Below are 18,135 nucleotides of genomic sequence, written 5' to 3'. Positions count from 1 at the left end.
ATAGCCATGAATATTACAGTCTAGTGATTAAACTCGAACATTAATATATTATACGAATTTCAGTTCGTCCTGGTTCTACATGAGTAAAATAATGAATTAGCTATAAGAATTTCGCCCATCTCATGATGGGCATTTACATATTGTTTTGATTATACGTGATTAAATTTTAATTCTTATTAATAATAATTTTAGATATAAAAATTTCAATCTCCCACATGGCATATGTACAATTCTCCCTGAGGAGTCAAATTCTTGTAAACAGTAGATTTATTATAAAATTTATGATTGACACATATTTTAATAAGTTTTAGACACATCTAGTACACATATATTGGAGGCACTGGACATGAATTAACATTATTCTCTCTCTCTCTCTTTGGATCTGTTGAATATTTAAAGAGTTATCAAATCTAAATTTCAATAATATTCAAAGAACAAGAGTGGGCAGATAAGAAGACAATTATTTCAGTGCCTTCCTTTTGCTTTCTCTGATACATAATCTCATGTTCACCTGTTACTACACCATTGACCAGCCTCTATCAGAGCGTACAAAGCAAAAACTAGGAAGTTGTTCTTCCTTGCCCTTTATGAATAAATCACATATAGACTACGTAGGAAAATAGCTTCTTTCCAACATGCTTTTATTCATCTGTAATTCGTATATATATTGTAGGTATAAACAAATTTAACTGCTACTCAGGCCGCGGCAACTCCAGTGGAAAACTGAAGTGGATCGGAGCAAGGTGAAACGGAGTGCTCGACTGGCTTCCTCGCCCCAGAATGGCACTTCTCGTTCTGTTCGTCGATTGAGATTTGCCTGTACCGGCATTCTGCACTGCAAAATGCCTTTTCGCCTCTGCAAAATTATGGCCAAGAGATGTTGTCAGCAAAAATGTTCTTTTTCTTCTGGAGGTGTATGAAGAGATCATGACGATTTCCCTCATAATTGAGAGCACATATATCAACATCATAAATGCACTGGAAACGGAGGGAATCTCATCAAACGTGTTGGACCACGATAATGATCTCTCACAAGTACACGTTTTTAAACCGAAAATGATAAAACAATAGCCGTCAGTCAAGATCATTCCAGCAAGACTAACTTCAGATGTTGACAATATCATCAATGTTGCAAGCTAATACTGATTTAAGACGATAATAGAAATACACATGTAATTGAGGAAGAAAACAATGACAACTAGTTCACGTTAACCTTAACCTCCATCCAAGTGAATCCATAAAATTGTCGTATCGAATTTATTTTGGAAATGGGGAAAATATTGGGAAGTTACTATTATATAGCTCTTAAGAGGGTGCAGAAATAAAAATAGTGAAGTAGATGGCTATAAAAAATATTTTTGATTTCAGTATAATAACCTGATCATAGCAGTTAGTTCAAGCATCTGAAAGTATGAAAACATAATTTTCAGAGTGCTGATGAAGCAAACAAACAGTGAAATATATGGAATACTTAATTACTTCAGGAACTAAGAAGCACTTTTTTTTCTTTTCCTTTTTTTCTTGGGGGGAGGGGGGGAGAGGTATAGCAAGCAAAATAGGTTCGCATCAATTTCAAGAATTAAAACAGGATGTTGAATCTTTGAAGTAAAAACTTGGTATAACAAAGATGAAAGGAACATCTACTACTACTACAGATCGCTCTCTGGAGGCTTAAGTGAAGATCAGCATGCTACTTTAAAATGAGAGGCTGATCATCACTTTTCAACCAACAAATGTGCCCTTGATGCCAATAACAATTGTTTTTTCCTCAGGAAAACCCGTAGAAAGTGATAAAGCCTCCATGTTTTTACATAAACAGATGATTGTTAAGGAGCCGATTTTTTTTTAAAAGAACCCATGGCTCGTTTCTTTAACAGTTCTTTCTTTTTCCAATTCACTACATATACTCCATTTTCTATGGCAAAACGTAAATACGTTCAAAACAAAAGGCTGTGGCTTTTTCAAACTCTTTTTTCTCAGAAAGGCACTTATAACCAACCCAAGCCAAAGCCATCTCAGCAATTAATAACCTCAAAGGCTTCATTTCGTTCTCACTATAGAGGCATAAAAGAAAACATTTACGTGACTAAAAATTCGATCTCGAGCTCAGTGTCAGGCTTCCTGATTAATCTAGCTAAGACAAAACTGATGCTTAAATTATTGACTGTAACAAAACAAATTACTGAGTATGATAAAGTTCTAACACCTGAATCTCTAATATAAACAGTTATTCCAACCATTACTATAATAAAATAGGTGCCATAAGCAGTTTTTCCTTCGCGAAAGTGAAGGTAAAAATGTTGATAGCCTCTCAACCAACCTACTTAAACACACGCTCTCGAAGAGTCTAAGCGAGAACCCTGACGATAAAGCTAGTGAGATTGCATTGTGTTCCCGTCACCTTTTGGCATCAGTTAAGTTCTCCATCCACTTATCTAAAAGTAATTCTTACTCTCCAAAAGCTGTTCCAATTATCAAAAAGCAAACTTGTAACTTTATTTTCTAAAAGAGATATCTAAAAACACTAAGAAATTAGCATAGAGTTGAGCATCAAAATAAATCAACTGAAATTCGCCTCAGAATTCCCATCAGCTCAAGACAAGAAACATAAAATGATCTCAAAAACCAAAAGCAACAACCACATACCATAACCATATAGGAGAAATACTAATACTACGAGAGTCTCAGCACATACATAATCAACTACTCGTTATAAATGCAGAGAAGTATAAGATTTACCTGTACATAAAAATATCCAAACCATGAAGCCTCTTCTTGCAAAGAAAGCAAGAATCCAGAAAATCAGCGATCGCCAAGGCGGCAATTCCTCCACCACCACCACCACTCGCGGATACCGCCTCATAACCACCGCCATTTCCTTTAACAACAGAAACCCTCTGAGACCCATTGTTGTTTCCGAGAAGGTCAGTCTCAAAATACTCTTTCTTGATCAGATTCTCTCCAATGTGAGATATAACACAAGTGTACTCCTCATCCACTCCCATTTCATCCCCACTAAGCTTCTTACTACTATCATCCTCCGAGAAAATTTTGTTGCTGAGAATTGGGATGGGATTCGATGCGGATTTGGGAGAGATTGCCAGAACCGCACTTCTGACACCACCACTGACATAATCTGGATCTTGATTCTCCAGAGCTGCAAGAATCCCTAGCCCAACGACGCCGTTTGGCTCCTCGAAAATCTTGGGAGATTTGTTGGCACCGGTTGGTTTTGTGGAGTCAGCGGGAGCAAGAAAGGAGAGGTTTATCGATAATCTCTTGTTCTCCCCTTTCGTTTCAGCCATTTTCCTGTACTCCCAGACACAAACACAAAAGAAATTTACGTGGATTATTGGCTGCAATACTCTCTCCGCCGCACACACTTACAAAGAAAAATCTTCAAATTAAGATACTTTCTTGGTGGGTTTGAAGTGAAATGAAATTATACAGAGGAGAGAAGGGAACTGTTGTGGGGGGTGGGGGGGTGGCGGGGTTGGGGGGGGGGGGGAGGGGAGAGAGAGAGAGAGAGATGGGTAGAAGTCCGCCAATCAATCAACAACTCCTCTGCTTCTCTCTCCTCAATTGTTCTGAGCTTTCAGGGATGGGAGGGGGAAGGAATATAAGAAGGAAAAGAAGACTGAAAAATGTTAAAAAAAATAAAAATAAAAAATTGAAAAGATGTTTATACCTTTCTTAGATTTAAATTTAATATAATTAAATTATAACTTCTTCTAAGTTTTATTATGGTTAGAGAATAAGTCATCCACTAGATGAATTTTTTATTGAGCACTCATATTTTATAATTTATATATCTAAATAAATATATGTACTAAAAAACTTATATCATCCTTAGATTTAAGAAAATATTTATCACAATATATATTGATGCGAATAAAAAATTAAATGTCGCCGTAGTTGGAGTACAAAATAAGAAGATAAAGTCACAAGAATTAAGAGAATATAAATTAGTAAAACTGAGAGTGAAAATACTTGTTTCTTATGTATAAGTGAGAAATTAAAATTGAATTTCAAAATATTAAATTTCAAGTAAGAAAATAAAATTGTTATTCAAGGCCTTTTTGCTGGATGAGTTCTCAATTTATAGACAACCTACAATCAATTGGGTAAGACATAATATCCCTAACCTTGGTGGAGAGTTCCCAAGAATTTGGTGGAGGATCATCTCGATGTGATTAGATAAGGCAAAACCCCTCATGGATTCGATAGAGGGTTATTTGTCCGGGGTTGGAGTATCCCCATGGACTCGATGGAGGGTTCTCTTATGACGGTTTGGGACTTATAATATTGGGGGTAGAGTGTTTGAGTTCGCTGTAAATAAAGATGCTTTTTGAACCTTCGACGAAGTGGTTGAGGAGATATGTTCGCCCAGTCAAAGACACAAGCTTTTAGGAATCAGATGTTACTTCTGATTGAAGGCACCATATGTCCCCGACGAGGTAGCTGGTCTTAATATAATCTTATAGGTGCGTCCTTAGAAATTCTTTATATATGCCATATAAATCACCCGTAGACGCCATGTGATATAGGCTTGTATTTTGATTGGGAGTTTCCAAGCTTTTAAGCTATTACATGGGCTCACATGACCTTATTGGATTTGAGCCTCTTTGGATTTTGATTATTCATACTTCTTTAGGTCAAATTGTACTTCTTGAGAGCACTTTTCGTCGAACTTCCTGAGGGATCCATTCGAATTGGGTCTAATAAGATCACCCTAGGCCTTTTAAGGGTTTTGTATTCTCTTGGATTCTTGCGATCTTTACATTATCTGAATTATTTCGCCCATTCAAATTTTATAGGCATTATATATAATATAATAGAATATAATATATAACACAAATTTGTAATAAAAAATCCAAAATAATCATCTGTATTGACAATCTAAGATCACCAATACTAATAAAATATAATAATTGTTCGCAAATAAATGTAAAAGATGGTAAATAAAAATTAAAATGGTAACGGTGAGATATAACACATTATTTATATTTATACTTTAATATAATTGAATAATATAATTGTGGTGTCTTCAATTTTATGGTATGCCACTTTGTTATTTTTTAATTATTTTATATTAATATTTATTTTCTCTCTTTTCTTAACTTCCGCACCCATTTTTCATCTCTCATTTTTTTCCCAGTAATTTCTCATACATACTTTATATATATTTTTTATTTATTTCATTAATATATTATTCAAATAATAATTAGTTGTGCACACACACATTTGTATGTACCACATATACTAGTCTTATTATTAAGGAAGAGTACCCATTCGGTATCACACTTAATTATAATCTGTCATTTTATTTTATTTTTTAATTTTCTCTTATTTTTCTTAATCGTCAAATTGTCCGCTTTTCTCAACTTTCGCTGACTTTAACTGCTTATAACTTTAATTTTTTTTTATTGTTTTTAATATTTATATTTTTTGTTCTTTTAATATTCATTATTTCTTCAATTAAAATCATTTTCAAAATACAATAATTTTTAAATTTTTTTTTTAATTAATCTATATTGTAATTCTTGGGTATCAATATAATTATTTATTTATTTTAACTGAATCATATTATATTTTAATCCCATGTTTATCTTACAATTTCATCTATAATTATCATTTGCTTTGCTTTTAATAATACTAATAAGTGCCACACAATCTATGTATACGTATAATTTTTAAAAAATGAATTGAAATTGAATATTTATACAAATTGCATTGTTAATCTTTTGTAGGGTAAAAAAATACCTAGAAATATATATATTAAGACTATAATTTAATATAATTATTAAATGGTAGTTTTGGAAAACCATAATAAATGGAGGAGTTAAAAATAATTAATTAATTCAAAATTTTGAATTAAATAGCAGAGCAGAATTAAGAGATATAAAAGCTGCTCTTACTTAATAATAAAATATAAATAAATATTATTTTATTTTTAAAATTTAATGTATCTATTTGATTATATACGTTTAAATATTACGTATAGTATAAATATATATATATAGAAGTGTTGTACGTAAATGCTGCACTCTGCAGGATGCTCTCATGTCCCTGATATCTTGCTTCCATCTTAAGCAAGGTAAAAAGACATAAACACCCTGGATGAACTACCATTAACATAACTATATATTTAAAAAAAAAACAAAAACTATTAACATCACATGATATTTTTACCCGATTCGGATCCGATTCTCACGGGGCGTAAAGTCGACTTGGCCACCCAAAGTTAAATCCCGCACCCGTCTCGCACTCAAACTCCCAACTTGAAACAATTCGAGTACCGTTCTTCGTATATTATATATTGAGTTTAGATTTAAATATATAAATATTATATATTTTTTTAAAATTATAAGTATATTTTTTGAGTGCTGTTGGTATAATATATATGAGAGAGTGTTTATAAATAATTTTGCCTCTTAATAGAGGGTGTAATTGTAATTTACAACTACAATCTCAACGAGTGTATTGTAATTTTACTAAAGACACACAATATTTATGCATTTGGATTTAATCTAAGGAGATATCAATCTAATTTATTCTATTTAATGTGTAGGCATAACTTAAAATTTTACTATACTTATTTGTTTAAATAAAATAATAACTTATCGAAATTGTTAAAGATATTTCAACTTTAAATATGCAGTAAGAAGTGTCGATATAATTTACCTAAAAAATTAGATCTCCATTTCTTTTATTTTAGGGATAGTTACATTGGCTTCTTCTGAGATTTGGTTTATTACACGTAAACCCCTTGTTAATTAAAAATTACATTTAATACCCCTAATTTATTTTTATTTAACAAATAGATTCATCTCTTAGTGAAAATTTACTGAATTTGTTGGTATTAGCAAAAAAAATTGACTGAACATCCATATTTATCCCTGATTGACTTACTACTGACTTATCGTCGGGCAAAAGAAATTTTTCTGACCAAAGTTTGATATAAAAAAAAATTACTTGACCTGCAATAAGTTAGTAATAAGTCAATCGAGAGTAAATATGAATTTTTATTCAAATTTTTTTTTGCTAATATCAACAAATTTGATAAATTTTGATGAGAATATTCTATTTATTAAACACAAACAAACTCAAAAATATTAAGTATAATTTTTTTAATTACAAATAATTTACGTATAATTATATTAAATCTCAAATAACAGCGATATAATTAACCCTTTTATACTAAAATGAAGATTTGTGCATCTCATTGGAAGCCTACAAAAAGGAATTCCAAGGTAGACATTACTTTGATCTCTTTGTCCCCTCTTTTTGGATCAGCAGCCAAAGGGGACCAAACTGCAATGAACATGCCAAAGCCTAAAAAGAAAAAGTTTATTATTATTATTATTTAATTATTATATAAAAAGTAGAAGATAAAAATAGCAACATAAAGCAAATAGGAAAGTAGTCATCCAAAAAGGGGAAAATGCAACTACTAAAGTAGTCACATTTTGGGTTCACAAAAATCACATGTAAAAAAGTGGCACACCTACAATATTTTGGAAGTCCATTACTCTTAGGTGGTTACAATTACTTGAGGCTATATTTTGATGATAAATTTAAATTTAACAAATAAATTCTTAGGAATTTGAAATCCATAATTTTGCATCCATCAATATAAATACAGTTTAAGTTCACTCGTCACTATCTTGATGATTAATAATGTGGGTGTAGAGCGCGACGTTATTATAATTATATGGTGCTTCTATTCTGGTGATTAAACCTAAGCGTGTGTGGTTGTGAGAAATTCAATTTTCGACAAATGTGCTCATCGTTTGAGTAGCAAATATGATTTGAATTGAATATTTTACAATGAAAAGGAGATGTTTATTAGTAGATCCGAAGAGGGTTGTTATTTCATTTGTTTTTATTAATTAAAAAGAAAAAATAAATAAAAAATCTAAAATAGAATTTTCCATAAAAACATTGCACAATGAATGGGCACATGAAGTTGGTGGTCCGAAGGAATCACTAATGACTACCCCTTGCCCTTATCTTTCTTTAAACAAAAAGAAAAAATCAAGAATCAAAGGTCATATTTTTATGGCCTTTTGTCACTAAAATGGCAAACATTTCATTGCCAAATGCTCATCATTGACTTTAGCCCTCTCTTTGATTTCATCAACTTGTTTTTTTCCCATTGGAGAGAAGAGATTTTGTTTATATTATCTTTAATAATTTAAATGTACGGTAGAAATTACTCTTACAATATTTGAATTATTGTACAATTCAAATATTTAAATTATATTTATTATCAATTTAAACGTTCAATAATAAGCTACAATTATTCAATTTTCAATCAATATCAACGACTAAAGCCGTAGATCGATTAATTGACAAAGCAAATTCAAAAAAATGTTTAAATTATTGTATGACGCAGTGACATACATTCGATTTAATAATCACGTATATTTGAATTCCATAATAGAAAATCATCTAAATTTATAATTGTTAGGGGGAAAAAAAAGAGGAATGTAGGGACTAAGTAGTATTTATACTTGAAGAATTATGATACGACGTAGTAGCTGGGCTATAAATTTCCATAATAAATGGGCAAAAATGACCACTCATGGCGTCAATTGTGTAATAATTGAATAAGTATGGGGGAAGAAACGTAAAGCATGAGAATAGTTGACAATATTGTAGGGGCTCGTTTGGTTCATATAATAAAATTAAACATGATGGGATTATATGGGATGAGAAATTGAATGATAACTAATCATATATTTCATTATATATTATTTGGTTTGAGATATTATATGTATGATATCTTATGTCATAATATAATATAATATTTGATTAAAAGAATTATAAAGGATGATTATATGTAAAAAGACTATTAAGGGCATCATTTTTATGTTTTTTTTTTATTTTCATATTGTAGCTTGTGAATGATTAAAAAAAAAAAGTTCTCTAAATTACTTAGTGAAATAAAATTTTTAAATAAAATTAAATTGTGGCATATTTTTTTATTTTTTATTTTTTTGGATTCATAAGAAACAGAAGTTCTAAATACACATTTAATTTGGCAACTAATCAAAACTCAAATACTTTTTAAAAGTCCCAAAAAAATATAAGTAATATTTTTTTATTATATTTATTATCTAATTATTATAAATTTAAAATATGATTTTTTTAATCATTTAGAGAACGGAAAAATTCTGACTGTTGTTTCAGATGAGTCATATAGTCATTGTTGGTGGGGAAAAGAAATAGATGGAAACAGAAAGGGAGGAAGATGGAAGAGAAGTGAAGGAGGCAGAGAGAGAGAGAGAGAGAGAGAGAGAGAGAGAGCAGGGGGAGTGGAAGGGAAAATGAGGGAAGATATTTTTAATACAGGTTAATAACAATCGGTGGGATTGCGTATCCCAATTAAAAGATGATATCTATTATTTTATAAATTCTTATAAATAAGATCGGGCTCGATATTAATACCGATTTCTAATAATGCCAACCAAACGTGTTATTATGCATTATAAGTAATTTTATCATGTTTAATCACACGAACCAAACGGGACCGACACATATTTTAGTTTGGAATGAATTAAATAAAAGCCGGCGACTGTATTATCTATACTTTATTATTATTACTCTCATTTTTTACGTCCCATTTAATTTCAGTCTGTTATTTATTTTTAGATTTTAAAATTAGTTAATTTTTTAATTTTTTTATTGATCATTTTTTTATAACTACTTTTGATAATTATTCTTTTTCATGTATAATTTTATTTCTCCATCATTATTTATTATTTTCATTTGTCCACATTTTTATAAATAAATTTTATATTAATTTATTATCTTTATATATATATATATTTAGGTACTTTTTTACTCTACAGAAATGAATCATTTATATAAATATTTTGATTTCAACTCATTCTTAAAAATTAGGCTCTTTCTCTTTTTAAATGTGTCGTATTGATTTATATGTTTTATTATTATTTATAATATATTTTAAAATATAAAAAAATATTTACTATATATGCACATAAATGACTTGTCACAATGTCTAGTACATACATAAGAAAACAGAATAGAGCAAAGCTTGCAACCCTTGTTTGGTTTTCAAACTTGTGTTATGCACATAAATGATTATTTTAAAATTAATAATTTTATTTTTTTGTTTAGAATTATATTAATTTAATTAATATATCATTATACTAAAATTAATAAATAATAAATTATAATAATTTTTCAATTAAATAAATATATATAATATAGCTGTAAAAAATTACAATAATTATAAAGTGAGATAAATATTTACATAAAAAATAAAAAAATATCCACATATCTGATGATACTCGAACTCGTAATTTGAAATTTATTCCTATACCTGAGCCTTGTGTCAATCAATTTACGTAGTCATGAACATCAATTATGCGTTGTTGGGCTAAAATGGGCCTTAAACTATATTGCAGCTAGCAGTGATATTGCTTGCACATGGCCCAAGATTCATGGCCCACGAATATTTGACTCTTCTGCTGCTTAGGCCCAAGAAGTCGTCAAACAAACGATTTACGGATGTCGTTTCTGTGTTTTCTCTCTCAATTAAGGAGCGAGGAATGGAATTTGTGCTGCTGGTGTCTGCTCCTCTTACGTCGCGTACAGTGGACAGGAAGCGTTTGCGTCAAGTTTCCTCGAAGAATGGGAATCTCAAGGTACAGCGTTTTCTATTGTTTTTAGAAGTATATTGTTTAGAAGTAGGTTCGTAGTTTTGGTTTTTTGTTATTTTCCTACGTTTCTTAGAGGTTGGTGATTGTGGAGTTTTGACTGCAAGAAATAGTTAAAGATGTTTATGCCTTGGTAACAAGAGAATAGGTCTTGTGCATGTGTTAAAAGAAATTTAGTTCAATGCTTTTGTTTGTTTGAGTTTGATAGTCCATGATGAAGTAGGTCAAGTCGCATGAGTATCGGATGAGTCTGACGTAAGTCTTTGTTGAACATAATTGAGAGTTTGTATTTTATTATTTGTGGCTTAAAATTTGGTTCTCGGGCTAGCGTATTTTCATAAGTTTTTCTCATTGCATTCTTGTAAAGTTTGTATTCTACTTAATTTCTTGACATTTGTGTTCATATGACTAAAAAGAAATCCACTTATTTCAAATTCGTATTAAATGATTTTTGATTTTCAAATGAACAATGGCGCGTTAGTTACTAGTTGGACTACAGGTGGATGCTTATGTTATTAAGCTGGTTTGTCACGTGTATGTAGTGAATTAACCCATTTTTTTGCTATTGTTTGCATATATGCTAACATGTTGGGAACAGAAGTTTTGGATGTGCTTAGACCAGAGTTTGCAGGGGAATCGTGAGTATTATGTCAATAAGCGTAATGGTTGCAATTCTGGTTCACAAATATATAGCTCGAGTGGAGAAAGATTACCTCTGATCCCCGAAAAAATTGTTAAATCAGAAAGTCTCTTGCCTGATAATTCCACTTTATCAGCTTTGCTGCTATACTATGCCCGTAATGGTTTGTTATCTAAAGCCTCAGAAATTTGGGAGCAAATGTTGAACAGTTCATTTATGCCCGATGCTGAAGTAGTTTCTCAATTGATCTTTCTCTATGGTGGCATGGGAGATTTTGGTATGGTTGCAAAAATTCTGCACCAAATGCAACTGAAAGATTCTGCACTATTACCTGGTATTTACAGTCTGGCTATATCTTGTTTTGGCAAGAGTGGTCAGCTTGACTATATGGAAATTATGATTAAGTGGATGGTTTCAATGGGATATTCTGTGGATTCCACCATGGGAAATGCTTATTTATTGTATTACAGCACTTTTGGTTCCTTAGCTGACGCCGAATCTGCTTATGGTCGTCTCAAGAAGTCAAGGATTCTCATTGAAGAAGAAGGTATTAGGGCACTCTCATTTGCTTATATTAAGGAAAACAAGTTTTATGCTTTAGGTCGTTTTGTGCATGATGTAGGTCTTGGTAGGAAAAACGTTGGCAATCTTCTTTGGAATCTTTTGCTACTATCTTATGCTGCAAATTTCAAAATGAAAAGCTTGCAGCGGGAATTTGTAAGAATGGTGGAAGCAGGATTCCATCCAGATCTTAGTACATTTAACATTAGGTTACTTGCATTCTCCAGAATGTCTTTGCTATGGGATCTGCACTTGAGCCTCGAACATATGAAACATGAAGCAGTGGTTCCTGATCTTGTGACTTATGGTTGTGTAGTTGATGCATACATGGATAGAAAACTGGGAAAAAATTTGAAATTTGCCTTGAGAAAACTCAACTGGAATGATTGTGTTTCTGTGTTGACAGATCCACTCGTCTTCGAAGCTATGGGAAAAGGGGACTTTCATTTGAACTCAGAAGTAGTTATGGAGTATGTAAAGAAGAAGGATTGGACCTATAAAATGATAATTGCTATCTATCTTAAAAAGAAGTTTCGGAGTAATCAGATCTTTTGGAATTACTAATTAAGTATTGAGGAACTCACAAGTCTCGTTCTGATCATCAATGCATCTATTCTTCAGTGCTCGTGTTTTTTGGTGAACAAACAGCTTCTGCTATACCTATATAAAAGCACTGTCTAACCAACAGTTAAATATTTGAGAAGAAGTTATGCCTATATTCTTGGCTGCTCATGCTCTTTACTGGAACATCAGCTTTTAGTATTACTTGTTAAGAACTTGCAGATAAATGAGCTGCCTGAATACATGAATTTTATGCTTTGTCAGCTACATCTTTTGCAGAAAGGTTGGTAACAGATGAATGACAATGCAGTTTTCGTCCACCTCGGAGACCAGACATGAGAATCTGATACTCTGGACTGAATGTGCACCAGTTGTTGGTTTTGAGGTTTCTTATGGTCCAAGATACAAACTTCGGCATGATAGGTTAAAGAGATTAAAGCCAGCTGAAGAGATGAGGATGTGTGGATTATCCAATTAGGAGGAGATTTAGGAATTGAAGACGTAAATTTCTGCCTATTTTTTTTTTTCCCCCCCTGATATATCATCGTAGAAATGGGAAATGAGCATTTGGTCCCTCAAATTAGTGTATATTTTCATAGTTGAACAGGGAAAAGTGTTACCTTGTATATAATTGAACTGGACAAACTGTAATCACCCCTTGTAGGAGAGTACTTAAGGGTTACCTTATAATTACAACAGATTCTTGTAATCATATGTCAAATTTTTCTGTTACAAACATGTCATTGTATTTGTAATGGGAATGCTTAATTACAATCATATGTTGTTTCACTTTACAACCAAAATATAGCTGCAAGGTTGCAGGAACTCAACACTTTGCTGAGAATAATCTTAGTTCTTGGACTTGTTAAACCAATACGTTAGGATTTTAAGCAGAGCTAGATGGAATGAAGTTGGCCAGTTTTCAATCTTAAGAATTATATGTCTCCATACTTCTTGCTGGGTTGTATGCAGTCAATGTACGACCCTTTGCGATGTTGTCAGGGCCTGAGTATAGCTTCTCTGATTCAATAACCTACATAAAGTTGATGGAGAATCGGATTATATTGTGAGGAAGGGCAAAAGCAAATCACTGTTATGTTTGTGTGGTTGAAAAGTTTTTATTCGTAGGATCAACTCACATGAGAATGAGAACCGCGAACCGCTGAGACCTTCCTTGGACTAGTATTTACTGAAAAGCTGGGCATTGTTTCTTCAGCGAGTGATCGTAATCTGTTGAGCTCAGGTAACACCACTGTCCCAAGATCAGGTCTGTCTTTCCGCCTCAATTCTGTGCACTTAAGTGCTAGCTTGGCAAAGATCAAGGCCTCTTCTATGGGCCAATCAAGAACTTCTGGGTCAAGCATATCAGCAAAGGTCCCCTTCTCAATAGCCCTATCAACGTGATGAGTCAAACCCATTGGGGGCTTGGCTGTAATGATTTGAAGCAGCATCACTCCAAGTGAGTAAACATCGGACTTTATGCCAAGCATGCCAGTTTGCTGATATTCAGGATCAATGTAGCAGAAAGTTCCAGCTGTTGCTGTCATGCGGTATTGTGTAACAGTATCAGCTACTGAAGGAGGAACGAGCCTAGCTAGTCCAACATCACTGATCTTGCTTACAAAGTTGCGGTCGAGCAAAATGTTGCCCGGTTTTAGATCTCTGTGTACCAATGGTTCTGGCTTGGTTTGGTGGAGGAAAAGAAGCCCAGTGCCTATTTCTGCAGCTATTCGGAATCTGAGTTGCCAAGGGAGCACTGGAGTGTTTCCTCGCCTGAATAGACGATCATCCAAGCTGCCGTTAGCCATGTACTCATAGACTAGGCAGCCATACTCTGGGCACGCTCCAAGGAGGAGAACCATGTTGGGATGCCGAATGCAACTAAGAACTTCAACCTGCATCATCATGATAAGGAAGAAAAAAACTGAGAGTGCAGTACATAATACTAAATAAGATCGAAGGTCCATCTAACTTTTCTTTCAAATTAAAGATGTTCTCAATACCTTAAACCCTAGTTTTTAGGCTTGCAGAAGTCATTATTTTCAAGTTTTCATTACCAGTAATTTGAATATATTCCCTTGCAATATCAGGTAAGGTTCTCTTGTTTGTTAATCTAATATGATTTGCTTTCTTAGTGTAGGAAATGCAAAACTGCTTTCTCTGTCAAAGTATTTTATAACTTATAAGTAGGACTCGAGTTCGAGACTTTTCATACCTCTTGCTGAAACTGTGATCTTCCTTGGGCCGCATCTGGACGAAGAACCTTTACAGCAACTTCTGTATGATCTAGGTAGCACTTGTAAACTGGGCCATATCCACCTTCCCCAATTTTACGAGATTTTGTAAAGAACTCTGTAGCAGCTTCGATCTCCTCTATGGTGTACTTTCGATATCTAACATCATTCTTGGCCAACTTGTCCATCACCTTCTTCTTCTCCTCTGCTTCTTTGAGTGCCTTCATTTCAGCATTGATTCTTTTCTGTGCTTCAAGTTCAGCTATTCTCTGAGCTGCTTCAGCTTTCTCAATAGCAGCCCTGCATTTTTCTTTTTCCTTCTCTGCAATTGCCAATGCTGCTTCCTCAGCCAGTCTTGCCTCCTCAAGTCTCTGTTGTTCTTCTACTTTCCAGCGGTGTAGCTCCATCGCCTAGAAGTGAATACTCATACTCATATTCAATATATGATCAGTACATATAATAAACTACTGAGGTAAATAATTCAATAGTCTATTTAGTTTCCCACTGTTGTGATGATAAAACATATGATCAGGGAAATCTATGTTTAAGAAGACGGAATATACTTTCTGTTTTGCTGTGAGTGCTTCCTTGCATGCTGAGCTGTACATGTCCATCGTCTGTTTGAGCTCCTGCTTGAGCCTTCTCATCTCTGCTTCAACATCTTCCTGTAGTGTACACCAAATTAGGTTGCTCTGGTGACAATGATTTTCAGGTATTCTCTATTCTTTTCTTTGGGCATATGGGGATGGTAGCTTTTGATTTTTTGTAATTAAATCTAAAATAGAGCATTACATGATTGAGAGCAAAGTATAGAAAATGATGTGCTAGTGCTGAAGAAAAGATTAGACACTCTATATTATTTCTTAAATCAATGAATTGATGCACTTTTCAGGTTTATGCTTGCTTACCAGGCTTTGGGACCCTGACCATGAGAAGTTCCCACTTTCATTCGAGCTGGATGAGTAGACTCCGAAACTGCTATTTGCATCAGATGACCTAGCGAATGGAGATCCAAAACTTAATCGGTTCTCTGTGTCTGAGCTGCTTGACAGGCGAGGAGCCATCATCATATCTTGTTCTAATGCTGACATCATGCGATCACTGCTTGGCCTGCCTGAGCTCACAAATGATATGTCGGAATCAGTCATCGAAAGTTCTCCAAATGATCGGTTTGCCTTGCCTCTAGTAAATGGTGACCTGTGAAAACAGGCAGTGCTCATTAGTTCCATCATCTATCTTCTCAAACGTTGCCTATATAATTTTCCCCATATAAAATATAAGTCTGTTACTATTTTGTTTTCTATTCCAGTTGATTTCAAAAATACGCAGGCAATGCAGGATGTAGTCTTAACAACTGCATTCAGCTTCCCTTATATAGTGTGTGAATCAGTCAGCTTACTTGATTGAATCCACCTCCTCCGTCGGGACAGTCCTACCTGCAAAAGGTGACATGGGACCGCCTGCCAGATGGTGCCATAAAGTTTTTTCTCAGCCTAGTGAAGCCCAGTAAAGCAATGGAAATCAAAAGATTAACGAAGCAGACCTCGTGTTCCATTGCTTTGCATGTAACGTGGATCAGGTGCATTATGCAGTGAACGAGAACCTTCTTTTGTAGGTCCGCCCGATGCTGCTCTGATGGATGCTGCTTTCCCTTTAGAGATGACGTATACAGTACAAAATTCTGGTGCCAATTTGGAAACGTTGCCCGGTATATCAGCAGTCTTGAATCTTCTGTGTCAAGAGTTTCGTAAGTGCCTGTTGTCTTGATTGCAACGGAAGTACAAAAATGAGCTGAAACAGGTAATTTTTTATTACCTGACAAATCCACTCTTGACAGAGGCACCAACCACCAAGTGCTCAATGTTGTTGTTCTTCACATAGTCACAAAGTGATCTTGCTATATCTGTATCTTCCAGTAGAACTTCATTGACTTGTATCTGTATCAAAAATATTATCTGATAGTACGAAATCCAATTTGTATTTCTAGTCTGTGTGCTTTGTCATAGCAAATCCTTTCTTTTATCCACAGAAATAAATTCAAGAATTTTGAAGAAAAGCAGCAGCTGATCTTACGTCCTTGCGTGTGCAGAAGCAACGGAAGGGAAGGAAGAGCTCCTTGGCTTGGTTATCAAGTGCAACCTTGCCGCCATCAGCATGATTTCCCACTAAATCCACAAGAAAAAAGATCATAGTAAAGTTTCCTGAGATTTCAGACTCAGATCAAGAATTCTGAACTAAAACTGCAGATTTTTATATGGATTTCTCTACACCCGTATAATCCAATGGCCTTGAATGGTTCGGTACAAAAGAAATGAAAGAATGTTTTCAGACATTAGTTTCATACTGAACACAATGTCATTCATCTTTTGTCCTCCTAAAAAATCAAATTTGACAGGACAACCATTCAAGAATGTTGTTTCTGGATTTCGAGCACTTTGAATCTCAAATGACTTCTATGTTTGATCTCAAATCAAATTTTGCATGAGAGAGAGGGAGAGAGAGAGAGATACATGGAGCAGAAGTTTTCTGCTTAACATGGAGGAGGGCGACACTTTTGCCCTTGGCCAGAAGATGATCAACAGCCCATTTCAATGCAGCCTGGCTGCCTTTATCTTTGTCTATGGCCACTGCAACCATCTCCACCTTCTTCTCTAAATTATTTCCCTTCTGGTTCATCATCATCATCACCTTCTATATACCCCCACCAACTTTTGTTAATATTTTCTGGATTATTTATTAAATATCCAGACACAAAAATTGAAATGGATTGTTTCTTGCACAAGACACAAAATTTTCACCCACCCCCTGAAAACTTTTCAGTTTTCTGTTGTCAGAAAATGAAACTTAGTTCATTTTCATCAATGGTGGAAAAGTATGGCCATTTGGTGTTCTTGAGAGCTATCCCTTAAAGAAACTCCATACCCTTTTTCCAAGCTCTCAAGAATGAATGTATTACTTGTTTTTCAGTCTTAGCCTCCTGATATCATGGCTTTGTTTTATACACACCATCCATTGCCCTAACTCTCTTCTTGTTTTCTTTTCTTTTCTCTCTTTCTTTCAAGTTTGAATGGTGATGCTGATGCTGTTGCTGTCCCTCCCATTACAACCGAATAACTAACTCTTCTCAATTCTCCTTATCCACCTTAAACATTACTTACATATATCATACACTTAGATCCAAATTCATTTTTTCACTTTCTCTAAACTATTACTAATCTTATATTTTATCCTTACTATTATTTTGCAACATAGTACCAGATATAATTATGATCAGACATACTATTGTTGTCTTATTTTTTGTTTTGTAAAATAAGGATAAATTTAGAATTTACCAAAAAAAGTATTCCTATATTTTGTTTCATTGCAGCGTTTGGCATTATACTATTAGCTTTATGGGTAGAACCCAAATTGGGTTTTTGGGTTCGGTCGAATCTAAATTAATTATATGACA

The 18,135-nt window shown here is 33.6% G+C and overlaps 3 protein-coding genes across 8 annotated transcripts; 1 reads left to right on the top strand and 2 right to left on the bottom strand.

Annotated features, from left to right (window-relative positions):
* Positions 1–401: 401 nt before the first annotated feature.
* Positions 402–3,536, bottom strand: LOC105173853 (FCS-Like Zinc finger 14). The gene is made up of 2 exons (XM_011095748.3): positions 2,740–3,536; positions 402–856 (listed from the first exon to the last, which is right to left on the bottom strand). The coding sequence occupies exons 1-2, from the start codon at positions 3,303–3,305 to the stop codon at positions 697–699; spliced, it is 726 nt and encodes a 241-aa protein (XP_011094050.1). The 5' UTR covers positions 3,306–3,536; the 3' UTR covers positions 402–696.
* Positions 3,537–10,517: 6,981 nt separating this feature from the next.
* Positions 10,518–16,673, top strand: LOC105173850 (pentatricopeptide repeat-containing protein At3g42630). Of its 5 annotated transcripts, none has more exons than XM_088875363.1 (3): positions 10,518–10,676; positions 11,287–15,396; positions 15,577–16,673. In XM_088875363.1, the coding sequence occupies exons 1-2, from the start codon at positions 10,581–10,583 to the stop codon at positions 12,451–12,453; spliced, it is 1,263 nt and encodes a 420-aa protein (XP_088731489.1). In that variant the 5' UTR covers positions 10,518–10,580; the 3' UTR covers positions 12,454–15,396; positions 15,577–16,673. The 5 variants fall into 5 exon arrangements, with proteins under 5 accessions (XP_088731489.1, XP_088731491.1, XP_088731492.1 ...); XM_088875365.1 differs by lacking the exon at positions 15,577–16,673 and having other exon boundaries at positions 11,287–11,875; positions 12,761–13,227; XM_088875366.1 differs by lacking the exon at positions 15,577–16,673 and having other exon boundaries at positions 11,287–11,875; positions 12,730–13,227.
* On the bottom strand, positions 13,345–17,636 carry LOC105173852 (U-box domain-containing protein 35). Of its 2 annotated transcripts, none has more exons than XM_011095747.3 (10): positions 17,195–17,636; positions 16,758–16,849; positions 16,500–16,621; positions 16,228–16,415; positions 16,084–16,144; positions 15,593–15,881; positions 15,248–15,349; positions 14,666–15,094; positions 13,590–14,345; positions 13,345–13,483 (listed from the first exon to the last, which is right to left on the bottom strand). In XM_011095747.3, the coding sequence occupies exons 1-10, from the start codon at positions 17,367–17,369 to the stop codon at positions 13,379–13,381; spliced, it is 2,319 nt and encodes a 772-aa protein (XP_011094049.2). In that variant the 5' UTR covers positions 17,370–17,636; the 3' UTR covers positions 13,345–13,378. The 2 variants fall into 2 exon arrangements, with proteins under 2 accessions (XP_011094049.2, XP_020553494.2); XM_020697835.2 differs by having other exon boundaries at positions 16,228–16,412.
* Positions 17,637–18,135: the final 499 nt, after the last annotated feature.

Source organism: Sesamum indicum, linkage group LG11 (genome assembly GCF_026168435.1).
Source record: "Sesamum indicum cultivar Baizhima isolate 11 linkage group LG11, ASM2616843v1, whole genome shotgun sequence".
Taxonomy (NCBI): domain Eukaryota; kingdom Viridiplantae; phylum Streptophyta; class Magnoliopsida; order Lamiales; family Pedaliaceae; genus Sesamum; species Sesamum indicum.
Note: the sequence above shows the minus strand (reverse complement) of the source record. Positions and strands in the feature narration are given on the sequence as shown.